This window comes from Suricata suricatta, chromosome 4 (assembly GCF_006229205.1).
Source record: "Suricata suricatta isolate VVHF042 chromosome 4, meerkat_22Aug2017_6uvM2_HiC, whole genome shotgun sequence".
Taxonomy (NCBI): domain Eukaryota; kingdom Metazoa; phylum Chordata; class Mammalia; order Carnivora; family Herpestidae; genus Suricata; species Suricata suricatta.
Genome location: NC_043703.1, coordinates 69934258 through 69947468, shown reverse-complemented (window position 1 = coordinate 69947468; position 13211 = coordinate 69934258). Strand labels below are relative to the sequence as shown.

The window sequence follows — 13211 nt, the reverse complement described above, 5'->3', positions numbered from 1 at the left end:
TCTTCCTCCCTCAGCCTCTGGCAACCTTTGTTTTACTTTTTATCTCCATGAATTTGCCGTTCAAGGTACTTCGTATAAGTGAGACAAACATACAGCATCTGTCCTTCTGTGTCTGCCTATTTCACGTGAAATAGTGTCTGTAAGGCTCACCCGTGCTGTAGCGTGTGTCGGAATGTCCTTCCTTTTAAAGGCTGAGTAGTATTCCACTGGATGCAAGTACGAAACCTTGCTTTCTCATTCATCTGTTGATGGCCATCTGGGTCATTTCTGCCTTGGGGTTTTGGGAGTGAATGCTGAACACTGATGTACAAATCCATCTCATTTTTCTTCTAAGTAGGCACCATGCCCAGCATGGAGCCCAACGGGGGGCTTGAACACACAACCCTGCAATCAAGACCTGAGCTGAGATCGAGAGTTGGTGCTTAACTGACCGAGTCACTGAGGCGCCCCCGAATCCCACTCATTTTTAAAGACTCTACTTGGACAGTACCTTCTCCCCAAAGCCATTCCCAGTTTCCCTACTTCAGATTGGTACTGGCCCATTGTGTTCTCATAGTATCTTGTGTATATAATCGGATCTGTCGGGTGACATCACCCGATGGCTTAGAACTTCTGCTTGTCATCATCTTCCTCTAGACTACTGGCTTCTTGAGAGCAGGAATCACTCATTTGACTCAGAATCTCTGGGGGCTCAGCGATGCTTAGAACACAGGCAACACTCCATTATATTTAGGAAGGGGTTGATTGCCCACAGTTGCAGCATCTTCTACTAAAACAGCTGGGCCACTGATGTCAGAGAACGTAAGAATCCCACAGACATTCTAATATGCAGAATTCAAAGCTGGTAGGGAAAGGAAAAAACAAAAATTAAAAAAAAAAACTAAACAAAAAAAAATAGTGGGAGGGGATCTCTAATGATAGTTTGTCCCTGGGAGCTGCTTTGGGAGCAGCCCCACCCGTACTGCTGAGCCTTTAACATTTCTTAAGAATGACCAGTTGCGTACTGCGTTGGGGTTCTCTAGAGAGACAGGAACGATAGGAAGTATGTGCATGGAGAGAGAGCGATTTATTATAAGGAACTGATTCATGCAATTAGGGAGGCTGACAAGTCCTAAGCTCTGCAGTTGGCAAGCTGGAGGTCCAGAAAGCCTGATGATATAGTTCTAGTTCCTGCAGAAAAGCCAGCAGGTTTGAAACCCAGGAAGAGCTGATATTTCCATTGTAGTCTGAAGGCAGGAAGAAAGCCGGTGTCCCCAGTGTGAAGGCCACCAGGCAGGGAGAATCCTTTCTCACTCTCAGGAGGGGCGACTTTTTGATCTAGACAGGCCTTCAACTGATTGGATAAGGCCCACCATATCACACAGAGCAACTGCATGACTCGTCTACAAATCTAAAGGTTAATCTCATTCAAAACTAGCCTCACAGAAAGACTCAGAATAACATCTGACTGCCCACCCCCCCGGCTCGTCAAGTTAATACACAAAATCAGCCATCGAGCATAGCTCTTCCTGGGTTTCAAACCTGCTGGCTTTTCGGCAGGAACTAGAACTATATACATGTGCCCAATTTTCTGATCCAACGTAGGGAGGAGCAAGTAAATAACATTAGAAGAATGTGTTTGTCCTTAAAATACAAATACAAGAATCTTCATGGCCTCTTTGTTCATAATCAAGTAACAACCCAAATGTGCGTCAACAGTAGAATGGAGTTTTAACTGAGATATGTTCTCATAACTCAGACACTCTGCACCCACTGCCAGGAGCCAGCGGTGGGGAAATGATCTGGAGAGAAAACCAGTATGAACCAGGCTCCGTACAGGCTCCTTATGCTCATTCCAAGGCTTTAGTTTAACTCTCGCTTTTCTCCAGTTTTGCTTCACTCAATTCTAGAATATAATGTTCTCAAAATAAGACTTCAAGGCCCTAGTAGTATCTGGGGCAGTTTGTGTCCTATTTTTCTATGTACTCTCCTACCCAGCTGTGCCCACGTGTCCCTGGCACTTAAGTGTGACCGCGGCCGTGCACACAGGAGTGCAGACCGAGGACCTCTGAGCAGCTCTGCACCTCCAGGGCACGGAAGTTAGTTTCCCTTCAGTGGAGGTGAGGACCGCAGAGAAAAGGTTAATGGATACTCTTGTCTGACGGCTGGAGATTCACCGTTGGGACGGGAGAATAGTCCCTCAGGAGCAAGGAGGACAGGGATGCGGGAATAAAAAGACTTGAAAGTCTCTTAAGAGGTTATGCAACAACTAGCCTGGACCCTTCACAAACATCAATGTCCTGAAAGAAACAACAGGGGATTCCCTGGGAGAAGGAAGACTAAGGTTCCGTGAAATTAAACAAAATGTGTGATACTTGATTGGACCCTAGATTGGGGGTGTGATAGGTGTGTGTTAAGTATTTCTTTCTTTGTCCTTTGTTTTTATGGAGATCTAACTTCTATCCAGAAGTTACATAAAGTATCTAAGTCTTAAGTGAATAGCTTGATGGTTGAGGGTGTCTGCACACTCTTGTAAGCATCTCAACATAGAACATTTTCAGCACCGCTGGAGACCCCCCCATTCTCTCTCCTAGTTAATAGCACCCCTTCCCAACAAAGGGTGACATTATTCTCATTCTGTCACCAGACACTAGCTTTGCCTGTTTGTGAACTTTATTTAGGTGACCGCATACAGTATATATTCTTTTATGTCTAGCTTCCCCCTTTAATAATGTCACTGCACGTAGCAATGGCTATTGTTTTATGCTGCTTCATAATATTTTATTGTACGAACTATACAATTTATAACTCCATCCTGCTGTTGACGGACACTTGGGTTGCTTCTTGCTTGTGGATAAAGGAGCTATGAAGATCCTTGTACATGTATTTTATGGACAAACATTCGTTTCGGTTGAATATTTATCCAGGAGCAGAATTTCTAGGTCACAAGAGATACACATTTTTAGCTTTGGTAGGGAACTACAAAAGTTTTGTACAAGTTGTTCTAAATTACAGTCTCACTAAGAATACGTGAGCATTTTGCCACATCCTGCCAACACTTGATAATGTCATCCTTTTAATTTTAGCCACTCTAGGGGCGCCTGGGTGGTTCAGTCAGTTAAGTGTCTGACTTTGGTTCAGGTCATGATCTTGCGGTTTGTCGGTTTGAGCCCCGTGCCAGGCTCTGTGCTGACGGCTCAAAGCCTGGAGCCTGCTTCAGATCCTGTCTCCCTCTTTCTCTGCCCCTCCCCGACTCACTCTCTGCCTTTCTCTCTCAAAATAAAATAGACATAAAAAAACTTAAAAAAATTAAAATAAAAACGAATCCTGAAGCATTCACTGGTCTGGGTCTGGGAGTGTGAGTCCACCGTAGCTGCACCTTATTCCAGTCTCCACCATCTCATCTGGCTTCCAGCCCCACTTTAACTTACACTTACGTCCTCCTCTCCACTGTGTTCTTGGCATTTATGTGGTTCTGTTTTCTGCAGAAATTCAGGCAGCTGTTCCAAGCCGCAAGTGTGCAGATTTAATTCAGCTGATCTGAGAGGCCCAGGCTTCACTATTAAAAAGCAAAATATAAATAAAAAGAAATCCCCCTAAGCGATTCTAAAGTACAGCCGGGGTTGACGACCAGCAGTATGTCCCTGTGTTTTTTATTATTTTCTGTCAACTCCACCTGATTCCTGGTCATTCCAACATTAGTCTCAGAGGTGTTTGGGACTGGCTGCCTCCATCTTTGATTCATCCGTCCGAACTCTCATCTTCTGCTCATGCCTTTTAAAAAGTTACAAGATCGGAGAGCCGACCTGGGGCACGATGGTCTTAAGTGGTCTCTTTTTTCCTTCACCACCAGGATAATTTGTGACAACCAGAGATTGATTTTTGAGAGATGTGAACAGAGTCATCGTCATATTTTTTTCTCCTCTTTTTGCATACGAATCCCCTACGGTTTGGAGTCTGTGTTGATGTCTCGCATTCCCTTCTAGGTGTCACTAAGGATGTTTTCGAGCGGAAGTAGGAAAATCACCCATAAATCTATAGATGGCCAATCAAGGAATGCCGAGCACAGGCCTCACACTGGGCAAAGCTGTTCTACAATATACTCGGCGGGCAGGAGTGTTTTCCCATCTTTCTGCTCTGCCACTTCAGGGCACTGGCTTTGGCCCCAGGCCGGCCCCCCTCTGGTCGCAAGGTGGCTATAGTGGATTCAGTCACGACATCCAGACAGAAGAATGTCCAGAGGCAAAAAAAAAAAGGTCTCTTGCAAGGTCACCTGGGGAGAATTTTCTCCAGAAACACCCTCAGTGGAGTTCCCTTCACGTTTCGTTTGCCAGGATCGGTCCATGCCCACTCCCAAGCCCATCACACCCAAGGGGATGGACTTTAGCCTGGGAGCAGGGGCAAGGCCACACTTCCCTGATCCACACGGGGAGAGGGGCGAAGTGTAAAAAAATCAGAGCCCTGCCAGCAAGGAAGAGGGGTGTGTGTTGGAAAAGCACTAAGCAGGGTCTGCCTTAATCACTTTGGTCATCACAGAAATCTAGGAGGACACAACTCTAAGATGGCATTACCAGCAAGTCAAGAGCCCACAGACTGTCTTGGTGAATAAGAACTCCAGTGAGGTCCTGGGGCGCCTGGGGGGCTCAGGAGGTTGAGTGTCTGACCTAGGCTCAGGTCATGATCTCAGTTTTTGTGAGTCTGAGCCCCACCTGGGGCCAGCGGACCAGGGACAGAGCCCACCTCGGACCCTCCATTCCCCTCTCTCTGCCCCTGCCCTGCTCATGCACACTCGAGCTCTTTCTCTCTCAGAAATAAGCATTAAAAAAAAAAAAAGAATACCAGTGAGGTCCTGCTCCATCAGTGCGAGTACCTTGCCTCAGTGGTTCCTGATGGATTCAGAAATCTGTAGCCCGAATCCGGAGTGTTAGCCCGCACTTTCGTCTCTTTTCCTGTCATCAGACACTTCTCCCCTGCCTCGCCTCTCACTTCTGCGACGTTCAGTGCGACTTCTCGACACAGGGTGGCTTCCCACCCCTTAGGACCCTTTTGGAACAAAGTGTATGTCTATTTTTACGTTTTAGTCAACAAATCCCATCCCAAATTTTGAACCATGTCCTTGTGTTAATAGGTCTAGTTCTGTGCTTATTGTCCAAGCGCTATAACCTGGGATCTGTATCTGAAGCCACATCCCGTTGGTGAACTACTGGGTCCTTGACTTTTCCTGTAATGAATGTAAGGCTAGGTTTAAGATCTCCCCACTTCTTGTCTTCATTTTAAAAGTCTCTAAACATAGCGACACCTGGGTGGCTCAGTCGGTTTAGCATGAGACTTCAGCTCAGGTCATGATCTCACAGTTCGTGGGTTTGAGCCCCGCGTCAGGCACTGTTCTGATAGCTCAGAGCCTGGAGCCTGTCTTCGGATTTTGTGTCTTCCTCTCTCTCTCTCTACCCCTCCCCTGCTCATGCTCTGTCTCTCTCTCTCAAAAGTATAAAAAAAACTTAAGTCTCTGAACATAGAATCATCCATATATCTTCTGACATTTTCGTAGGCTATCTTTTATAGAGTACCTGTTGATGCCTAGCATTTAATTTTTGACATAAAGACTTTTGACAGGTTTGCCAATGTGTCAGATAAGTTCTTAGGCAAAACAGTGCTCTCAGTATATATTTTAAAATAACCTTATGATCCTACAAATAGGCATTATTCTTATTCTATATATGAAAAAACTCGAAGCCCCCGGATGAAATAACTTGTTTAAAGTCACTAGCTTGACGCCAGGCCTGTCTCCAGGTACTCATATGGTATCTGGAAATCTGAGGACTGAGTATCAGTCAAACAGACTGTAAAACGATCAGAGTTTAAAAAGGGCTTCCGGGAAACACAAAGGCAAAGGCACACAAATCAGTGGGACGCAGCGATGCCCCCGGAGGAGAGAGCCGGGCTCCAGACTGCTGGCAAAACTATCCTATTGGGCAGACAATGGAGACTTGAATAACCCCCCAAATTTCACTGTTGGGAGGAACGCCTGGACAGTCTGGAAGCAGCACCAAGTGGACCCCCGAGGCTCCGGACGGCTTGCGGTCGGCCACCCCCTGCCCCCTCGAGTCCGTCCCCTCGGAATAGAGTCATGTTCCTCTCACTACACTGCAGCCTTCTCTTACACCAAACCACGGCTCAAGAAACATAAAAACTCAAAATTAGATAACAAATAATGTTTGAATATGTAGTAACTATCCTTTAAACCCAGGCAGATTCTCACGACTCAAAAACAAATCCCTTTGAAAAGGCAGTTGAAGAAGGGTGTGTGTGTTTACTTCTTTTTATTGGTGGAAACCATAGGAAAAACTGACACTCCCTGTTCTCCAGTGCGGATCTCCTGTGTCTACACCATATTTCTTGAAAGCTGTTACCTTGAAAAAGAGGCAGAACAACAACAACAAAAATATTAAAGGACAAACATTTGGCGGCATTGCCAAAGACCACCAAATCCTAAGTAACATGTTTTCATGGTCTAGTGCTGGCTTGAACTTGACTCTCCAAGGGTTATGGGTGTCTCACTTCATTTTGCCCGTGTGAATGCTTCCAGAAGCCATGCCCCTCCAGCTGCACCTGTGAAAGAGCTGCACGTGCCTTATAGTCACAGGAAGAAAGCGCTCTAGGTGGTGGGGGGATAAGATGAGGGGCCAGAGTTGTCACCGCTGCCTTGGCCAAGAAGCCCACTCCAGCCAGGCTGGGGAGCCGGCGCTTGGAGAAGGGGCCGCAAGCCAGAACTGTAAGTTATGCTCCGTTCTCAAGCCCCCCACTCACCTGCTTGCCGTTTGGCTAACAAGCGACTGTTACTACAAAGCGGTTATGGAAAAACACCTGAACACATGCCTGCGACAGTCACCAGTAAGAATGGTGTGAGGGTGTGACGCTTGATTAGCCATTTCCCTTTGATGTGGGTCAAAATACAAGAATAAAGGCTGAGGCGGTGTGATTTTACTGGAGAATGTAACAAAATAAATGGAAGGAAAGAAAAAAGAAAATCAGTAAAAAAAAAAAAAAAAAAGGAAACTACACCAAAATTACAAGTCACTTAAAAGAAGAAAATATTCTGCAACAGATGAAGAAAGTTTTAATTTGTTTTCACATTAAACATTGTTTACCACAATCAGCTAACAGAAATTACTGCATCAGACAAAGGATAAATGTTGGTTACCGGAAGACCTCACTTACTGTGACTGGCCGTGTCAGACGCGCTATTTTTCATGATAGGAGGGACCCAACCTATCCTGAAGAGAAAGCAAGTAGTTCGGTCAAGGAGACATGCTGAGGTTTTAACAAAGAAGAAAAGCTTTGCCTCGTTCAGAACACTTAAGGAAGTCTAGGATACTTCAGGTCAAAGAGGAGAGTTAGAGACCAAGCGCTGGGCAGGGTCACAGGCCCGGAAGTCAGGCTTTATTTACATCACCGGGTCTCTGCGGCCTTTACCTTGGGGGTACGTGAGCTGTTACTCTTGGCAGAGGGGGCTTCGACAGTGGCCTTGGATGCGACGAATCATGTTTTAATCACCGGGCGGTCCAAGGAAATATTTTAAAAGGGAGAGTTGAGTATTTTTGTGTATCTACTATTAAGGCATCTCAATTTTTGGTGTTTTCAGTATATAATTTTACTGCTATTTTTTTTTCATTTTGCACAACAATGTTATTAGGAATTAAGTGATAGAATTCTTTCGCTACTAATGAACCAGTTTATCCATTTTGCAAACTTTAAATTGAGGTCTTGTGGAAGGGAAATTTATAACGTGAGAACACATAGAAAAATATACTGAGAACCAACAGAGAATATTTTTTAAATCATCATAAAAATTCAATCATAATGAACTGATAGTCTTTAACTTTGGAAAAACAGAAGTGTAATTAGAATTAAAACAGGTATTAAAAATAATTACCAGTAGTTTGCTTTACCAAAGAAGAATAGAGCCATAAATGGCTTTGTGCCCAATTAAATAACTACCAGATTCTTCTTTAAGTCAAACACTAACAGAGTTCACATGTGAGCTAGCCAACAAAGCATATAAATATTTAACATCCGAATACAACATCTGAGTAACGACAGAGACTGCGTAATTCTACCCACTGTTGCTCTGTGCACAGATTAACCAGGTTAAGTATCAGAGACACACAGTGAATACTCCTGAAACTAACAACAGAATAGTAAACAAAACTTTTTTTAAAGAGTCAGAAGTAAAAGGAGAACACAATTTCAACGTGGTTGAGACGGTGCTTACACAACAATCAACTTAATCAAGACCTTTAAAATTACCACTGAAATAAATGTACTACGATATTTTACTGTTTTAGTTTACAGAAAGAATCTCTAAGTACAAGTCGCAGAAAGAAAATGTTTAGTGCTATTTACATTCATTTTAAAACTCTGCTCTATACAAATTTAATTCTGATCAGTATGAACAGTATTTTCGTAGAACTACTGCATATAAAGCCTTTTCATCAAAGTACTGACAATGAGTAAAATAACCTGATTACCCTAAGACAAAGCTGACCATTTGAAGCCATTTACACTTAATGTTTGTAAGGGCCACGGACACTTATTTAAGAACATAATGTCAGCCTGCAACCTTGTTTTCATAAAGGCTAAAGTTATTTATATGGAATATTGTTCTATATACTACACGCCAATCTATATTTAAGTTCTATAGTTAGGTATTTTATAAGTTTTTTATTAAATATATTCTACACATATTTGTAATTTCATCCAGGAAGAATTTCTTCCCAGTGAAAAAATATAAAATCTTCTTTATTTTTACAGGTTTAGATGAAACTAGCTCATGCTTTAGTGCTGTGCAAATTGGTTCTAGCATCTCAATTTTTAAATTATTGGTACAAAACAAAAGAATGTCATCCTTATTCATGTGGTACGCCTTGAAAATCAGCTTCTGATTTTAATACAATTGCAAGCACTAATACCAAATGCAAACTACATAAAGAAACAAAATTAGTTACTGTGGAGAATTATTTCCATTTTACGAATTCATTTGAACTCCAATGAGTGTGACACCGGACACAGTCACAGACAAGCAATAATTATGGAAAAATTCAATTTGCTGATCTTCAAATACATAAAATTGGTGAGTAAATGAGGTTTTCTACGATCTCTGCGCGGCAATGGACGTCTGCGAGAATGGGACGGGCCCCCACGTTAAGGCTCGGAAGCGCGCTCGCACCCCGTTTGTGCTGTGTGGACGAGCACTCAGCGGCCGCGGGCCCGAGGAGTGCAGGTGTGAAAGGACAAGCAATTCGCTTCATCAGCTCTCCGCTGAGTGCTTGAAACAACAGGCCCATTTTGTTTTGTCATTTGTTGCCATGAAAATAGTCACACTCAGTTTGTGTCCTGTGCCAGCGCCGCCGCCGCGGACTTCGACAGCACCACCCAGCATTTCCACGTCTAGGCCGTTCCCTCTCCAGCGGGCCCCTTAATTAACTTCATTAATTGCTGAGTGTTTCCCAGTGTGGAATTATATTTCTGAGCATTTTTAGGTACCATAAACCATGCTGTAAAAGCTGATGAAGAAAATAACGTCAATCTTTTTTAGTGCAAACGATAGTCGGAACACTGGATTTGTTCGCTCTGGAGATGAGCGTTTCTGTGGCAGCAGAATGGTTTCCGCCAGGGAAGAGCTCGTTAACTGTGCGCCTGGAGACCGACAGCACTCAAAAACCAAGAGATTTCAAAACTGCTCAACACAAACAAGGATACTAGAAATAAAAAATCAGGGCGAAAAAATGTCCTTGGTTCTTTTTAATGTTGACGAGGAAAGAGGACAGTGTCGTGGGGTCACTCGGGTCCATGATCTACAGGCAGACTCTTCCTAAGGGTTTCTGAAGCAACGCTGGGTCTCTTCTGTCCCAGCGGCATGAAAGACAAAGACTACCTCACAGCACACGCGGCACGCGGCGTTTACAGGATTACACAACAATTACTCTCTCCAGTCTTTTCGCGGTTCCTCTGACCTAGAGAAAATGCAGAAAAGCCTTGTTCCTAGAAATGCTCAAATCAGACCTTGGGGGAGGGGTGGTATCCAAACACAGTAAGAATTTTTTTCAGGGTCTGCAATTTTTTTTTTAATTAAAAAGCTGTAATTACAATTATAGCCTGTTTTCATGGTAGCCCGTTTCCGGGATGTCTGGTTATTTGCTTAACAAGCTCTGTTCATGCACAATGAAAACTTCCTTTCCCTCAGAAGGCTCAACAAGACAAGAACCTTCTGGGTGCAGTCTCCGCGGCTCGCGGGAGGAACAACCGCAGGGCCTGGCTTACCTTGAGAGTTGGGCTCTGGCAATGTCTCTCTGGCCACCAAATGCATCACCGTTGTTTTGCCAAAAGGAAGTTTTAATGCTGTGGGAAGAGCAGAAGATAGTCTTACGTATCTATTGACAGATGGAAATCACTAATTGGAATTGAAACCCTTTAGAGAATCGATTGCTCTTCTGCGGGACTTCCTCAGCACACTGAGCTTCTTGCCAGTCAGACCACATCTTGCAAAATGAAATCAGGTCAATATTATCAGAAATAATTCAGAAAGTACTCTGCCCAGCTACCGCACTAGTCTGACACAGATACCCATACTGCTTAAGAAAGGGGACAAGAGGAAATACATAATGAATACTGGAAAGAACTTTCAGAGGAGAAAAGGAACTAAAAAATTTTTTCTGAGAATACCTTTTCTAGATCAAGGGAAAAGTTTAGATTAAGAGATACTTGTTTCTAAATCTAGTGAAATACGCAGTCACTTAATAAAATTACTGTGTTGAACATACCGCTGCAATGTAGAAATAGAAGAAACTACAAATTTAATTTTAAATATTTATTCTCAACCTTCTATTATTCTATTAGAAAACAATTTTCTTTCAAAGGTTACTTTAAGGGAATCACTGTCTTGGTATTCTTAATAGTCACTGTTTTCTAATCAAGTCTTCATTTAAAAGGTTTTTCTCATGCATAATAAAACAATTTATTATGAAAAATTTCAGACAGGGAATAAATTGACACACACCCACATGGCCACGAGCCACTTAAGCATATACAAACATTAAGTTTCATGGTGAATGTCTGTTATTCTGTATATAAAATTAGAAGCAACCAGTATAAAATAACTTATGAATTATTTTCACAGTTGGGATGTTTTAGTTCTGACATCCAGAACTACTTTCTCTTCACCAAATACAAACTTAAGGCAGACTTAAGATCAGGCAAGTATGACCCTCCTGTTACCTGCTTTTGAAATCCTGCTCTGTAGGATGATGGCTAACATGCAGGTTAAAAAAAAAGAATCCTAACTGTCTTCAATGCTATTAATATTTAAGGTAATCAAGGTGAGTTTCCATCTTACTCAAAGCTGGTCAGCCATGATTTGGTCTCTTCTCTTAGCTTCTCAAGTTCAGATGAAATATGATAGCTCAAAATACACACTATGATGAAATATTGAATCTCCTAAGCTTGACTTCACAATAAAATGCAAATAAGGTTCTATACTACAGAACTGTTCATTAAATGTACTTGGAAAACCTGACTGAACTCACACACCCCCTACCATCTTCTGGATGCCATCTAGATCCGGGTTGAAAATCGCATCGCTGCTCCTTGCCAACGGGAGACGAGTCATGGGCAAGTCATCCACTTGCTCCCCACGCCTCAGTTTCCTCTGCCCAAAGTGGAGACAATAGTTCTATCATCTGCCCTTTACAGCAGTACTGATGAAATGAAATAATTCCAGCACAGTGCTGAGCTCAGGCTTGGCACAAAGAAAGCAGGCAGCAAATACCACCCCCCTCCTCGTCCTCATCAGTCTGAGAAAGCAACGAATCTCAGAAACCAGGCCAGTGAGTGGAAATGCTGGACGGGCCTGGAAAGCTGCTGACTGGTTTACCACCTGATGCTACAAATTTGATGAGGATTATTATTGTTCTTCTCCATTTGGATTTTAACTAGAAATGGCAGATATTGAAGCTAGCAGTATCACAGAAGGTAAAGGAAGAGGGATGCAAGAATTGAAAAGGCTCCCTCTCCTTCACCGTGGATGCCTCTGCTTTCTGCTATGACACTGTACAATACCCAGGAGTTTTCAGCCTCACATAACAATCCCCCAGGATTTCAATTCAGCTGCAGACTGGGAGATGGCGGGGTGGGGGAGGAGGAGGGGGGGAGAGAGAGAGAGCTCTCCTCCAACTAGCCAGCATGCAGAAATCTGCACTTTTCAAAGTATTCCAGCCAATTCTTATGCCACCGTCTCCACCACACTTTGGGAAACAATGATCTGGAATGTACTGAATGTCAACCTTGTGCCTGATCTCCTCTTTACCTACTTTTATCCTTCTTTATCCTTAATAAGACTGCTTTCATACCATTTGTTTAGTAGACCGAAATTCTATGTTAACTAAAAGGTTGCATCTCAAGAAAAGGCACTCAGAGCTATGTTTTAAGAACCTTGATAACAAAAACATTACTGGAAGCACCACGTCTCCTGGTTTAACCAATCACAAAATGCCTGAACCCCGCCTACAGCGATACCTACTACTTGCATGGAACCAGTAACAAGGATTTCACTCTTTTGCCTCAGTGACAGAGTCCTTCTTCGGACAGCCTGACATGTTCGAATCCTGCTTTTATTGTGTTGAATAATCTGTCCACTTGGTTTCCAGCTGTCAGTCCTAAGTCTTAAGTCACAAGTTATACGAGAGCAAGTCTCAGGCTATGCAAACCAAGGCTACGCCCTTCTCCACACAAGCCATTCAAATGTCTGAAGACAGTTGTTACGCCCCTGTGTGCTGTCTCCTTTATTATCCACACTCAGGAGCACAGGGAAACTAAAAAGAAAAATTGTGACCAGAACCCAAAATAGTTGAATGTTATTTTTCAACCTTGATCAAACACCTAGATATACTGATCAACTTGAAAGGTCTGGCTAATGCGTCCATGTTACTAGTCTAAATCACTAAGACCAGAGGTGGTTTATTTCGGTTTTGAAAAATACAGCGATACAGAATGACAATAACAGCAAGTCAATCTGTCAATTATTCAAAAACAGATTCCAAAAAAGTACTGGTAAAAATTTATACTTTAATGGGAAATGAATCAAGAGTTTGATTTTTTTTTTTTAAGTTTTAATTTTTGAGAGAGAGAGGGAGAAAGAGAGCATGAGTTGGGGGAGAGGAAGATAGAGAGGGAGACAT

General features: G+C 43.0%; 1 protein-coding gene across 1 annotated transcript in view; it reads right to left on the bottom strand.

The window, feature by feature from the left end:
• Nucleotides 1-7071: 7071 nt before the first annotated feature.
• UBL3 (ubiquitin like 3) overlaps nucleotides 7072-13211 on the bottom strand; it is a 65618-nt gene continuing 59478 nt past the window's right edge. Inside the window, exons 4-5 of the mRNA XM_029936894.1 lie at nucleotides 10300-10377; nucleotides 7072-9992 (exon numbers count right to left, since the gene is read on the bottom strand). Coding sequence (XP_029792754.1) covers nucleotides 9940-9992; nucleotides 10300-10377 — 131 coding nt within the window. The 3' untranslated portion in view covers nucleotides 7072-9939. The remainder of the gene's footprint in view (nucleotides 9993-10299; nucleotides 10378-13211) is intronic.